Consider the following 14,763-nt stretch of genomic DNA (forward strand, 5'->3'; position numbering starts at 1 on the left):
AGTGATGGAAACAGAAGCTTTCACTGGTGGCGGAGGCTTATTAAGAGGTGATGCAAGTAGCAATTGCTGCAAGTACACAGATATGTTTGCTTTCAATATAATGCATATTTAATCCAAATTATCACTAAAAGCTTTTAGACTTCCCTCAGGTTGTTAAAAAGCAAACAACCAAGCAAACTCACCCACTAAATGTCTATAGACCATGTTGCAGGAACTACAAACGTTAGAGACATCTTTAACTTTACTTATCCATGTTTTTCCCATTGGCTTGTGAAACTATCAACTAGCTATCTGGCTTTTTTAAACAGAGCACATGAGAAGTTGACAAAATTATTACCTTGATCCAGAGAAGCTTTTTATAGGCTCTCTGGGTTTCTAAATGGGATGAAGGGTGGAGCTAGTCATTTATCCACACCCATGTGAGGTTTATAAAGGGAAGTTTTCTAGGGGAGAGTTCCTTTTTTACCAGTCCATGAAAATTGGCAGTTTTATTTAATAGGATTTTACCTTAAAGGATAAAATATCCTAAAGGCCTTACTATGTCAAGGCCTTATAAATGTTCCCGTAGTGGGGATGTTTCTGCAAATGAGCCTTTGAAACAGCAAGGTAAGGTAAGTGATGGAGTCTGCTTTACTACTTTAGTTCTTTTTCACACTTAGTATTTCTGTGATAGAAAGCTGAGTGTAATTTCAAAGGTCTGTATTTCCTCTGCCATGTAGAATTGTTTGTTTTCTACAGTTTTGTATTCCTGTAACATTAACTGAAGTGGAGAAAAAAACAACCTTAACAAAAACCATCTCCAAACCTATTAGAGTTTGAAGAGGTTGTTATTTGTCATAAGTGTGATCAAGCTTTCAAGACTAATGACTTTGAGGGCTAATTTGCACCACCTGTCCACAACACTAAGGTTAAAGTGGCTGTTGTAATTGTGCTGCTGTTCATAAGTCACACCAATATTAATTGCTTTAGCACAAAAATAAAAGATATGCTATGCTTTGTTGCGCAGTTGCTGTGACTTAGTCATGACTTCTTGATACACCCAGGAATCCTGCCATAATTGTTTGTTTTGTGCTGTATTACTGTTCCCTTATGTATACATGCATATGGCCGTTTATAAGTGACTCTGTCCAGCAGAGGTCTTGTGGGTTATTGTGGATATCCCTTGATGAGATTGTGTTATAAAAGTTTGTTTGCTATTGAACACTGATGCTCATATTGGAACAACAATTCTATAGACAGGTCTATATCAGTTACAAGATGACTGAGTGAAGCCTTTCATAATCATCAACTGAAGCCAAAGGTTTTGTATCAAAAGGTGATTGCAGCAGTATAGGGTGTGTAGCATGGATGTGTCAAGAATGCTGGTCAGCATAAAAAATACTTATCTCATTACACTGGTTACCTAGCTCTTGACTTACTGCTAGTGTGATGATAAAGCAGAATTATAAGGAATTGGGGAGAGGGAATGAACCTTGAAGACACTTTTTAGGAGCTCTTTTCAGGCTTTTGGGAAAATGGAAGAAAGTCTTCTCAGAAAACCTAATAAGCAACCAGAAAAAAAGTGTCTTAAAAGTTAATTTTTCTTTCAGTTACTGTATCTGTACATAACTAGATCAGAGTGATATATTTTCTCTTGTGAGCCTTCAATATAGAAGGCTAGTATTTTTGTTATTCATTCACTATTGTTTGAGCTACTCATTGCACCCAAAACATGGAAGGCATTTGAGGGTCACTAGTCTAAATAGTTGTTCTCCAGACTACACTTGTATAACTTCCACTTGCTGCAAAAATAACCAGAGTAATGGTTTCCACAAACAACACCAAGCTGGTGGTGTTGATGCGTTCTCTTTTTTCAAGCTGTAAGCAAAACTGTAAATTAATGTAGCTGGCAAAAAGCTGAGTGATGGCCTTGTGGGCAAAAGTGTATGATGTAAGCTAGAGAGACTGTCAGAGTATTTTGACTTAATTTGATTGGTAGACATGAGAAAATAAACACATCTTGCGTTTGACTAGACACATTTTCCACCTTGATAACGCTGTGGTTTTTCTTTGGAGGTTTTGCTGTCAATGTTAAGCTTGTGGGATGCTTAACTTCAGCAGCATGGTCATTTCTGGGTTTTGCCGTGTGCTTTACTGATATGTAAGAAATTGTGGCAGTGCTGGATTGTAGTGAGAGGAGTCTTGTTTGACAGCATAGCTGTCTCCTGCCAGGGAGTGCCCTTGGCTTTATCCACTGCCATTCTTTCTGGAGGCTGACATGCTGCAGCTAGATCATTCATAGGTATTTTTAATTGTATTGCATTTAAGTGCCTGATGTGGACCAAACATTGAAATATAATTGTATTCTCTTTTGTTGTATTAGTACAGTAAATGGGAGAGATGAAGGAAGAGGAAAATACTGCCAATACTGGCAGAGAATCTTAGATGTTTCTGCTCTTGGATACTTTTGGATAGGTTTTCTGGATAAGGGAGGAATCTTGAGCTTTTTCAAGTGGGTAATGTGGAATTTGACATTGCTGCATAGCTGAACATGTGTTTGTAAATTTGGTCACTCCTCTAAGCAGGGATTAAAGTGACTTCTGCCATTGTTTGACTTGAAAAGCAATATTTATGGAATAAAATACTTATCCAGTTTATTCTGACACTAACCTGCTAGTCAACACGAATGAGTCAAGGGGCATTAACTGTCCTATGGTAAATTACTTATTACATTTGGCAATTTTAGACAAACATATAAAAGGCTACTTTTGAGTAGTCAAACAACAAACCTTAGGGTGCCATCTTCCTCTTCTGATTTGATTTTTGGAGCCACATATGTACTAAATGCAGAAAGTCCACAAGTTAACTTCTTGGTGATGAGCTGAGTCATTAAGAGGCAGATGGCCAATGACAATCTCTTAGTAACTGGTTTCTTTGAGGTGATTTATGAAGACTGACACTGACAGCTGTATTACTCCAATGTGGTATTCTGTTAGTCCCGTTGCATACCAATACTTTTGCTACCACAAGATTCAAGCACAAAACTTCAGCTTATTTGGGTAGAGGCTAAAATTAAGTCTTGCTCTGAATCCTCCCTCCTTGATTTGTGCATGGCAACACCAGTGTCTTCAGAGCTGAGCTAGGGGAGGGATATGGGGCAGCCTTCAGGTTGAGCTGGGGTGGCTGCAAAGAAGGGGCTGATGTGAGTGGTCTGATATTGTCCAAGGGAAGGCGATAAGTTCCCAGGGAATGGGGAGGGAAAAGTGAAAGGAGAGAGGGCCTGTCACAACAGCAGCTTCTGAGTCTTGGCTCAGAATTTAAATCTCGATGGCCCTGTGCAGTCTTCAGTGTCTCTACTTCTTTCCCATCATCTCTTCCATTACCACTGAGAAAGTGAGTTTTCCAACTGCTGGGTGAGGACAGAAGAGCATTTTTCTCTGCTTTCCTGGGTCAGCCCAAGTCAGTTTTACCTGTGTCCCTGAGAAGACCCAAGCTGACACTGCTTAGCTGGATTCCTTATTGCTTTATTAATCAGTACACCACTATGGATTCTCCTGCTCACCTGTTGTTTATTTAGCTTGCGGGATCCTGAAATCAGAAGGTTTTTACAGATGACAAGATCACTGCAGTTTCTTTAACACAACTAGATTTCTGTAAATATGTTTTTTTCCTCAGGGCAGTGCTGTCAGAGGAGTCATTTGGCTTTTGTTGTCCTAATTCAGGTCAAGTCAAAGGAAGTTGCTGAGTTTAAACAATAAGTCTTGCAGGCTTGATTAATTTTTTCTCAGTTTTTGTCCACCTGACAATCATGCACATAGGCAACAATTTCCATCACAAGGAAGAAGCCTCAAATTCAGCTGTTTTGTGCAAGCTGGAAAGGGAGCTGCAAAGGATGCAATAAACAATGAAAACTGAGATATAAATAGCAGATATACCTGCCAGTCAGATGTCATTTGGCCTGAGACAGCCTTTTTGAGGCGTGTTTGTAAAACGCTTGAAGGCCACTACAGGTGAAGGATGTGATTAGCATCCTATGTAAGACTTTAGGATAATGTACCATCTCTGTTGCAGCAATAATCTATCACTGGCATGCAGACACTACAGGCAACATGTGATCATGTTAGAAAACCAGATAGAGAAATCCTATGATGGGCTTATCAAATGACAGGGATCTTATTATATGACTGTGGAGCAGACCAACAAGAAACATTTGTCTGACAAATGGTAGTGATATCTCTTGTCTTCCTTTGAAAAGAACGTGTGGCTACTGGTACAGTTCTGTCCATTAAAACAATGTGGCACAGAGGAGCTGATGCTGCTTTGTTACAGCGTTCACTGTGTGCTAATGCAAGAAATGCAAAGTGCTGCCTTCCATCCTTGACTGAGAAGATCTTATTCCAGATTTTGTTTAATTCAGTGATACACAGCAGGACATAAATAAAATGTGTATGTTATGTAGTAACCCAAAAGCATCCATTTAATCCACAAAGTTTGCTGGTACAGGGTATAGTCTCTGAGTTATTTCATGCATATACCACTGCTGTGCTGTATGATGCTTATGTATTTTCATGATGACCTGTTTACATTTGATAACTCATTTCTAAAACTTGGCATTGCAGGAAAAGGTTTGCTCAGAGCGACATCTGGGGTAAAACTGAATGGTATTTCTGCCCTTACAGCACTGAGTCCAGGCCGGCCCTGGGAGGTGGAGCTGAGCCTGCTTGGAATTGTTTGGTGGGAGCGGGTATCAGTCTGTGTGCTTGCGGAGTGCTGCAGAGGAGCCTGGAGCTGGCCTGAGCTTTATGGGAGAACCACCCACTCTTTTATGTGAGAGTGAGAGCGAGGTGTTAAAGGCTTCCAGCCCACAAAGCTGATTTATATAAAAACACATGAGAGAAGAAAAAGCGCTTACCAGCAGGAGAGAAATCTCATAGGTGAAATTAAAGCTCTGTAATGCCTGATGTATCCTGTGCAGTAGGGTCCTCCCCTCCTATCTTGTCTAATTCTCTAATTTTTTGGTTTCTGAAGTTGAAGGCATACCTTGTTGTCCCCAGGAGAGTTTATTTTCACTTCTTGCTGGGCTTGCCTTTTGGTTCTAGTCTCTGGCAGAAGCCCAGTACTTTGCAAAGGCATCTCCTGTTGTCCACGAGTGTCACGCTGACCCCAGAGGGGTTTCACTCCCAGCTCTCACCCACAGTGTGCACTCACAGCTAAGCCCCATGACAGTCGAATAGCTCTGTGTGCATGTGTAAACGTAAAAACTGAGTTAGATTCTCTCACTGTACTACTGGATGCCTTTCCATCGCTATCAAGCAGAGACAGGCTAACCTCTTCAGGATGTGGACTGCCAAAATATGTGGCTTTATTCCAAATTAACTGTAAAAGCAGCAGCAACTTGTGTTCCTGAATTTATTGAGTTCTTCATGTCAGAAAACTGTTATGCTGGTTTGCATGTCCAGTTTTCCTGTGTGGAATAGTAGGGGAAAGAACAGGGCATTTCCAATCAGAAAAGGTCATAAATGTTGCTTAAAGAAAGCAGGAATACTTCTGGGATTAAAAATTATGCACTTCCCAACGTAACATTATGTCACTTGGTTAAAGCTGAGACAGCTTCAACTGTATTATTCTTTGCACATTTTGTTTGTCAAAATGTATTATCTCAATCATTCTCATATTCTGGATATTAAACTTCGACATCAATTTGTCATCACAAGAGCGCAGGAAAGCTGAACCCTGGCAGTCACCTCTGGGGTACAGCAATTTCTCAAAGCCAATGCATTACATCGAGGGGAAAAAAGAATAATGTTGAAGTAAAATTATATTATTGTGCTCTCAAAGAGGCAAAAGGCATTTAGTTTGATAAGGTGCCAAAGAGTGTCATTTGAGAGCACTGCAAAGACTTCCAGCTGTCTTGCGTATGCTAACTAAATATTCGGGTGAATTAGAATTTGTCCCTGTGAATACTTCACCAGAAGTGACCTTGCCTGATCTGGTTAATTCAAGCTCAAGTGCAGCCTGTTGAAATCTCCTGATAATAACATTGACCAAGACTGCATTTCTCTGAGCATCCTGCCTGATGCTGCGGGACTGTGTTTGCAGAAGCATAGCAGGGCTCTCCTCCCAGCTTGCTGTGAGAGGTGTTGCCCTGCTCTGTTGACTCATGTGGAAGGTGTGGCATGTTTTGACCAGGAGTGGAAGGGTGTTAAGAGTTGCAGAAGAGTGCAGTGGAGTCTGAGACAGGCCCTGCAGGGAAATCAATCTTATGGGAAAGCGTAGGTTGAATCTTGCATTTTTGCTATGTGAGTTAACAACCAAGCTGACTACCAAAAACGGAGAGAAATTGGACTTATACCACAAGCACACATAAACTGCTCATTGGCTTGAGCTGATGCTGGATGCTTCAACTGCGGATGCTACCCGGCTGCTAATTTGTTCCACAAGTTACTACCTTGCTTCACCTTGGGCATGTTCAGTTCAGTAATATGTTGTTACAGGGACTTCCAATAGCTGACTAGCCTGGCTGAAAAAGAGAGGGGCTTTGCTAAATGAGCTCATGTTTGGGAAACCCAAAAAGCATGTTCCTCTTTTGCACATGTATTGTATATCTAGCACTGCTTATTGAAGCAGTTGTGCATGAAAATATCTGGTAATTGCCATCTCGAGAGTCCTGGATGCAGAGAGAGTGAGTTTATGCAAGATGGCTGGGGCAAGCACCCTTTCAGGCTCAGTTGAAGGACACTCTGGTCACCCCAAAGAAAAGCACCTACTTAGGAGGCTGCTGCTACAGGAAGTGCCACAGTTTTGAAGAAAGCTTGTCTTAACAGGATAGATTTCACGTGCCTGAGAAGAAACAGTAAGACTTGTTCTTCTGCACTGGGTTTGCTGTGCTGACTGGTTTATGAAAGAGAGAAAACAACATAAAAATTCCAAACACCAAAACTGCCAGAGTTTCCCCTCACTGTCTAAGACAAAAGGTTTTTCCTTCTGGATGTGAAAAACTGGCCAGCATAGAAGTTCAGCCTACAAGGGAAATAGCGTGCATGTAAATGGCAAATGAATCCAAAGTATCAGTTTTCTCCGGTTAAGTGGTAACTTTTCTTGCTTAGTTTGGACAGCAAACAGAAAACATGGTAAGTGTCTGGGAAAGGCAGTGAGAGAAGTATCTATGCTTAAATTGTGTATACTACTGAAAACGGTTGGATGCTCCTCCAAATCAGCGCTTAGAGATAGTGTGCTAAAGGAAAACTTTCCAGAGCAGAATGTGGTGGAAGCTTAAATTCAATTAGATAATGTAGACTAACTTGGAAATTTCCCAATTAGCTTTTTTTTTTTAATGAGTTAGTGGACTTGTCCACTGTGTTCTGTGACTCTGGTCTACAGAACAACATAAAGAAACAATGATTCCTGTAAACTTTGCACTGCAGCCTCTGGGAGGAAATACTGTAGCTCAAAAATGCAGCCCAGACAGAAACTTCTGATTCGGCAGACTTCAAATACAAACTGTCCTTTCAGAACAAAGCAATGTTAGCTTGAGGGGTTGCAGTTTGACAGCCAACCTTTTGAACCCCCTCCCATATGGCTTGCTTTGATTGTTTAGTATCAGGGAGTACCTAGATGAGATAACAAGCTGTCACTCTTATCTCACAGACTGGAATATTTTCCTTCAACTTGACATTCACAAGCTGTGATCAGGTGGCAATGCTGTTGTAACTATAGGAGTAAAAGGCATTTATGCAACTTTCAAATACGGTTGTCCTCTGAAGAATCCATCAGTGACACTGTTTCTGTTAATATAGAGACCTATTTCTAGTTTCCAGCTCTAGAAACACTCAAGATCCAAAAAGCTCAGTTGACTTTCTGCTCCTTTGTCAGATAGACAGGTTTTGCAATTTTAGCTCTAATAACTTGTGTGGGGTTATTACCACAATGCAAGTGTCCTCAGTGCATTTTAGCTTTCCCATTTTGCAGGCAGATGCAAGGTTCCCCCAGTTTCTCATAGACCTTCTCATCCTTACTGAGAAAGTAGGTAACTATTATATTTGTCAATGAAGCTCTTCCCGTAGTGATCAGAGCTACTGTCACCTGAGTGGGATAAGCAAACCAGCACTCACTATTTTGAAACGTTAATAAATACCAAATAGCATTTCTCTGCCTAATCCCCTAAGGGATCCAGTCCTATCAACATACCCAGATCATGTTACCTGTACCAAACACAGCAGTCGCTGACTGCTTTCAGTCAAAATGCGTGCAGAAGAGCATGAAGTCATGGTGTGCCATTCCTCCACCTTGTAGATGAGGATACCTAAAGGACTGACTCAAAACATGAGATACTAAATGGGATCTGCCTCTCAGCAGCTTGGAGAAGGCTTAAAACATGCTCTTCCAGAGAGTTTCATGACTACCTGGCTGTGATTGTCATTGGGACAACTTGACCACTTTTCTCCACTGATCAAGTAAAGTAAAAGATAAGCATTGTTCTGTCAGCAGAGATTGGCACCCAGGGATGATTGTCACACTGTGGATCTATGGGAAAAGGATTCTTACATGCCACCTAGGAAAACTGGACGGTTGGGATTGATTAGATGAAAATGAGGGAGGAAGACACTCAAGCTTTTTTGAGGGAGGAAGACACTCAAGCTTTTTTGGATTTCTGTTTATGACCTGGAGCACATGTGGTAATCTGTGCAGGACAAATGAGGTGATGCTACACCCTTCGATGTACCTTCAGTCATGTGAGCACCTTATCTAATCAGAGGTTCACACATATAGTTTGTGGACATCTCCACAAACTATGGCTTTACAGCTTTCACAGGTTTGTATATCTGTAACTGCAAGTAATCCATTCTGCTCACAAAAGAGGAGTCCAAGAACTCTATCATCTTCTTTACCAGTACTGTAAAGAGAAAAATTTTGAGGTTTAGATTTGTATGTTAGGATATTGTGTATTATAAATATATATTTATGTATTATACGTTTAGATTCTTAAGAGCTGAAATAAAAATCAAGACACAAGACTTCAGCTGTTTTTACTATTGCTACAGATATTGGAATCTATCTTTACATCCTTGAATCCAAATCCCATTTTCCTGTTCAGGAACTTGAGGCACAGAAAGTCATATCAGACTGCTAGAACAGCTGAGATGGCAGTACAATAACCTAACATTTCTTTCATGGGTAAGGCAATCAGGCAATGAGCAACCTGCAGTGATGATACCTTGAAATGGAATCATTGGATGAAAGAGATCATCTTGTCCAACTCCTGTTCAAAGCCATCCCAAACAGATCAGGTTGCTAGGAACTTGTTAAGCTTTGGGTATCTCAAAGACATTCAGACTTTCCAGCCTCACTGGACCCAATGTTCAACCACCCTTGTGATGAAAACACTTTTCCTAACATGTAATCAGGATTTGTCCTGTTGAAACTTGCCTGTTGCCTCTTACAATGTCAGTGTGTGCCTTTGAGAAGATCCTGGCTGCATCTTCTCTACACCCTCCCCTTAGGTAGCTGTGGGCTGCAATGATACATCCTCCCACCCTAACCCTTCTCTTCTTCAGGCTGGACAAGCTGAACTCAGCCTCTCCTGCACCATGTGCTCCAGCTCCCTAACTATCTTGGTATAGTAGACTGGACTCCAGTTTGTTTATCACTGATTTGTGGCTCCTCAGTACATATGTACTTCACTTTCGCAAACCCTAAATCTGCAAACTCAGACCAGTGTAGGGTTCTCCTTCTCTGCCATCAGGACATACATAAAGGACATACAGTGTTTTTATTTTTTGTCCACCAGGACCCCTAAGTCTTTTTTTTTCCTCTGAAGTTGGTCTCCAGCTAATCAGCACCCAGCAAGGTCATTCCCTCCCAGGGGCAAGAATTTGCATACTTGCTTTCCAGGCCTGTCCTTGTCTCTTTCCTGATGGGAAATGAGCATATGTAGTGAACGTTGCACTGGTTTAGAGGGTAATTTTACTCTATAAATAAAGCTACTGAATTCTCTAACTTAAAGACCACTGGTTCATAATCTGGACAACTTCCAGGTATGGTCATGTGCTTGTAGCAGAGCAGTATGTTAGAACAAAGGGTTGGTTGGAGCATTTATTCCCCTCTATGTGGCCACCTAATTGATTTTTGCTGAATATTCTCTTGTGTGCTTAATTTTTAATTAGAGATCCAAAACTAATCCCACAGTAGAGGGTGCTTCAGCCCTTATAATTTCAGGCACCCTAACTGAGCTGCATGCATTTCTCTCAGGCATATCTAGAAGTGTATGGATTACATTGAAGGGTGCCATTTAAACAGAAGTTACACCTTGACTTAAAGCCCTTAAACCAACTTGTTCTTCTAAACATTTTCCTGGTCCCAAAGCTGGTACTTTTTATATCCCTGAAGCAGTTCTGAGAGTCTTGCAGTTTGCTGCAGCTACCTGGATAACACTTCTATGGAAGTGTTGTGGTTTATCTTTGGGCACTTCCTATCACGCTTGCTCAGCAGGCTTGTTTTCAAAGAATTCAACGTATTATTATGCCATTGGGATTCCTTATGTTAAACTTAAGTTGGTTTTTTTTGGGTTTTTTTGGTTTTTTTTGTCTTAAAATGCATCAGAAAATGTCTTGGGTCAAAACACAGTCACAGGTTTGAGGGGTTTAAACTCTGGATATATACTTTAATGCTTTTTCCTTGACCTTTTTTTTTTATTGTAAGTTGCTAGTTAGCCTATAAAAATTCAGCTACAAATGAGGCTTAAAGCTAGGCACAGGAAGTGATAAATATACTGAAAACTGGTGGTGGGTTGACCTGGACTGAAGGAGTTGCTTCCAGCTGTCATCCACGTCTCTTAGTCCTTCTATGTTGAGCAGGGAAAAGCTGATGTGCGTTCTGCCATAGCTGTGTATCCACTAGTCTCCAGACCATACCTGGTGCCCACTGGCACTAGTCTCTACATCACATCTGAGGAGCTTGTGTCTGCCTATGAGACTTAATATTCCAACCCACTCAGTGGGGTTTTCCTCTGTATTTGTTTCTGGCCAGCAACACCAGCCAGTGAGATCCTGCTCTCCCAGTTGTGCCAACCCAACTATTGAAGAGGCTGTGCTGTGTACTGAAACAGGGAGTTGTCCCAGATTTATTTGTATTTTTTAAATCTGGAAGAAAAAAGAAAATGAGGAACTTTGAAATTAGATCCCTTTTTGCATCTGCTTCAGGGAGGATTGGATTCAGAGCTGATCCAGCAAAACAAAGAGGAGTTCAGAGATATAAATAAGGAGTAAGCAGTTAAGACTGGAATGCCTTAAAGCAATATTATTGCCAAATTCTTCATAATGTGAAACCTTAGTCAGCGCTGGCTTTTCCCGCCTCACTATAAAACATATGCATCACCACAGCCTAACTTTATTAAAAAGGAAGTATTAAAAATAAACATGTCAAGTGGTTCTAGTGTATGAAACAAAGCAGAAACCTGATCAAGTCTAATTACTCTTAAACCAAGTGCATTATAAGATGGTATAATACCTATGAGAAATCAAAATGCGTAGTACATTAGTACACACATAAGTGTATCAGTAGCGAACTGCAGTCCAGTGTGCAAACCGGAGGGAGGTGCCTAGCAGAACTGGTGATTGTGCTGGATGCAGAAGCAAACAGACAAAGACACTGACTGAGCAAGTAGAACACACGTTTACTTAGTGTGATAGAAATAGAAATGCAGACATCAATGACTCTGAACCAAACTTTTAAGAAAATGATGCCTCCAATAATTGAAGAAAAATTATCTCTTTGGTCCTTTTTGAGAAAACAAACTTTTTTGTTTGAAATAGGGCTAAGTAATGTGACAGCCTGCTGCTAAACATGAAGAATGATAAATACACATTCTCATCTGTTTGTCCTATTAGGTCTTCCATCTTCTGCTTGATATACTGGTTTGGCATTGCTTGTGATGCTGAAAAATAAAGTTTGCCAAATCTGTGTCACTAGCTATAACCATATGAACTGAGCTCTGCTACACCCTTTTCAAGCTGGAAAATAATTACTGCATCTCAAAATTACTGGGCAGGAAAACAGGGAAGGTATTTGTTAATAGGAGGAGGGCAGATAGGCTGCTGAAAAAAGGTTTTAAGTGTCACACTGCAAGTTGGCTGGAGCCTTGAACCCCGCATTGTGCCCAAGGCGCTTGGATCTTGGAAACTCCAATTTACAAATGGCGGAGGAGGGCGAGGAGACGACAACAGAATTTGGTCACTGCTTCATAGGGAGAAAAATCTAGTTGCTTCCCAAGCGGCGTAGAAGCCATCTTGAGAAAGGATGCATGTTCTTTCCTACTAAGCAGGACATGCTTGGATTTACTTTATATGTAAATGACCAAAAAAAGATTGGTTGCTTTGAAAATGAGAGGGAGGGAACAGTTTTATAAAGAAGTCTCTAGGACCTTTTTCATGCCAACAGATGACTTGGAATCAGAGCACTGGCAGAGAAGCAGAACTGGGACAAAACTGTATTGGAAATGGCAAGAGCGAAACAGGTGGGAAACTGTTGTGTGCTTGGTATCAGCATATTGCATCTTTTGGGACTGCCTTCCTTGTGAAGCACTCCAGGTCAAACTAGGTTTCTCATGGTTTGGAGCTGGAGATAGTGCTAAACTCAGCTGTCACTTGATTTCTTTGCTTTGAGTTTTGTCTTTCTGCCTTCCACATTCTACTGCAGAGCATAGTCCTGAATAGGTGCAGAGGACTTACCTTGGAACAGTGAGACAACATAGGGTTGGGCTGCTAGTTAACAGTAAGTTGAGAAATCTGCCAAACTCTGAAGCATATGGGGGTTTTTGTTTTGGTTTTTGTGATTCATGCCCAGCTCATAAAAACAGCAGTTCTTTCCTTTGATGCTGGAAGCCTTAAAATTAACCTTTCAGCTCACCTTTTCCACAGGAAAGCATCATTTAAATAGTGATATACACTGTTTTCTGATTTACGCTGAGTTTGTCCATTTCTGTAATTTGTCAAGCTATTCTCCACTCAGTAAATACTTGGATAGCAGCCACAAGGGGTTTGCTTGAATTCTCTGAGTTGCTAAAAATAAGCAGGTTTTGAAGCTGTTGTCTGTAACCACTGAGGATATTTGAGGAAATAATAGATGACTGTCAGCCTATATTGCAAATAATTTTAATACAACATCATATTCTCAGTCCTCAGCAAGGGGGAGGGGGGCAGGTAGGAAAAAAGGTCTTTTCAGTGTGGAGGAAAACATCCTGAGACAGAGTAGCAGAAGGCAGCTCTGTGCCCAGATGGGAAATACAGTTCCTGGAGACAAAGCTTTGAAAACACGTCATCAAGTGTACTAAAGACATTTGATTTAAACCATGTTTAATAACATTCTATCCTAACTTTTCCTGCGTGGTCATTCAAGCTAACAGCTTATAGGTACTACTTTTCATAGTATGACTGTATGTAGTGCTTCTAGATGCTGTTGTACCTTGTTTTCTGCAGATCACTTCTGCTATATTGTCCTTTTTTCAGTTAGTTGCTTTACTTTCAGCTTGTATTCTCACATCCTTTTTGTCCAATCCTTGTTTTGTTTGTGAGAGTGTTTTCTTTTATTGGCTAGTATTCATTCAAAATTGAATTAATACTTTTACAACATCTCAAGGGATATTGTTACAGAAGCTCCTTTGTGTCAGTTTGTGTGAAATGATTCAACAGGTAGTTAAGTTTGTGGATGTAGCAATAGCTACCAGAAAATAAGTTCACGGGGAGGGAAAGTATGGTCAGAGAAGGGAGTAGGTGAAAACCTCCTGAGGCGAGATATGCCCTGAAGAGCACTAGTCCTGTTGGATCCACTGAACATCCCAAGAACCCATAAACTGAGCAGCAAGATTCTGCCAGACCCGTCCAAGGCCTCCACCAGCACGCGCTAGCATCAATAGCAAGTTGTGTAACTCAACTGCATCTGAGAAAGTGGCAAACAGGCTACAGGGCTGTATATACACTATGAAACAACGGACCCCCTGAGGGACCTTCTGATTGCCTACCTGAAGGCCAGTGGTCACCAGTCCAACCCCCTGGCTGGGCTTGGCCTCCTGACTATCACTGGAGCAGGATAACATGAGGGGTCATAGGACTGTGAGAACTGGATACACTCTGTGAATAGTCCTTGGCTATTAATAAAACCTGCTCAATTCTGTTAATAGCTTAACCAAAACATTCTAATAAACATTGGTTTGATTCTCCCAGTGCAATTCCACCATCAGGGAAACAGTTACTATAATACAGGGAAATTGCAGCTATGCCTAACTTTAAAACATTACTCAAATCATAGTTTCTGTCCTAAAAAAATGTATAATCCCATTTTCTTATCTGTTTCATTACATGGAATTTTCTGGGGTTCCTATTTCAACGGTTCTTAAAGACATATGGTTTTTTTTTTCCTGTGTTGTGAGGTCTTTTCCATTTTCCTGATTCTCTAGATATTCATCCTCTTGTTTTTTACCCCTTGACTTTTTTCCTATGTTTTCCAGTGTGGAACAAGTAATTTCGTTAGATGTCTTCGTAGGTGACTCTTGATGAGATGGGAAACTATTTTACAGTCAGTGCAGCTTCCTTGTATTGGGCAGTTTTGAGGAACTGAATTGTGCTTGCTGGTTTATGTAGAGCAGTTACGTGATGCCAGCTGAGAGCTGTGTATGGCCTGGAATGTAGTGGGAGGAAACATGGCATCCTTTCCTCCTGGTTGTTTTCATTGCACACCTTTATCCCTCCACCCTTCCAAAGAAGACTCCAGCTCCCCATCGTTACCTTCTTC

The 14,763-nt window shown here is 40.9% G+C and overlaps 1 protein-coding gene across 4 annotated transcripts in view; it reads left to right on the forward strand.

Annotated features, from left to right (window-relative positions):
* Positions 1-467: 467 nt before the first annotated feature.
* The window catches only part of MAPRE2 (microtubule associated protein RP/EB family member 2), a 94,408-nt gene continuing 80,112 nt past the window's right edge, over positions 468-14,763 (forward strand). Inside the window, exon 1 of one of the 4 annotated variants that reach the window (XM_080610208.1) lies at positions 468-606. Coding sequence is in view for 2 of the 4 variants with exons in the window: in XM_080610204.1 (XP_080466330.1) it covers positions 540-611 (72 nt within the window). In the remaining 2 variants the exon portion in view is untranslated. Of the gene's footprint in view, positions 612-12,382; positions 12,491-14,763 lie in introns of those variants that run through there. The other 3 variants (XM_080610204.1, XM_080610207.1, XM_080610206.1) reach the window with 3 other exon arrangements.

The sequence above is a fragment of the Psittacula echo genome (assembly GCF_963264785.1).
Source record: "Psittacula echo genome assembly, chromosome: 2".
NCBI lineage: Eukaryota > Metazoa > Chordata > Aves > Psittaciformes > Psittacidae > Psittacula > Psittacula echo.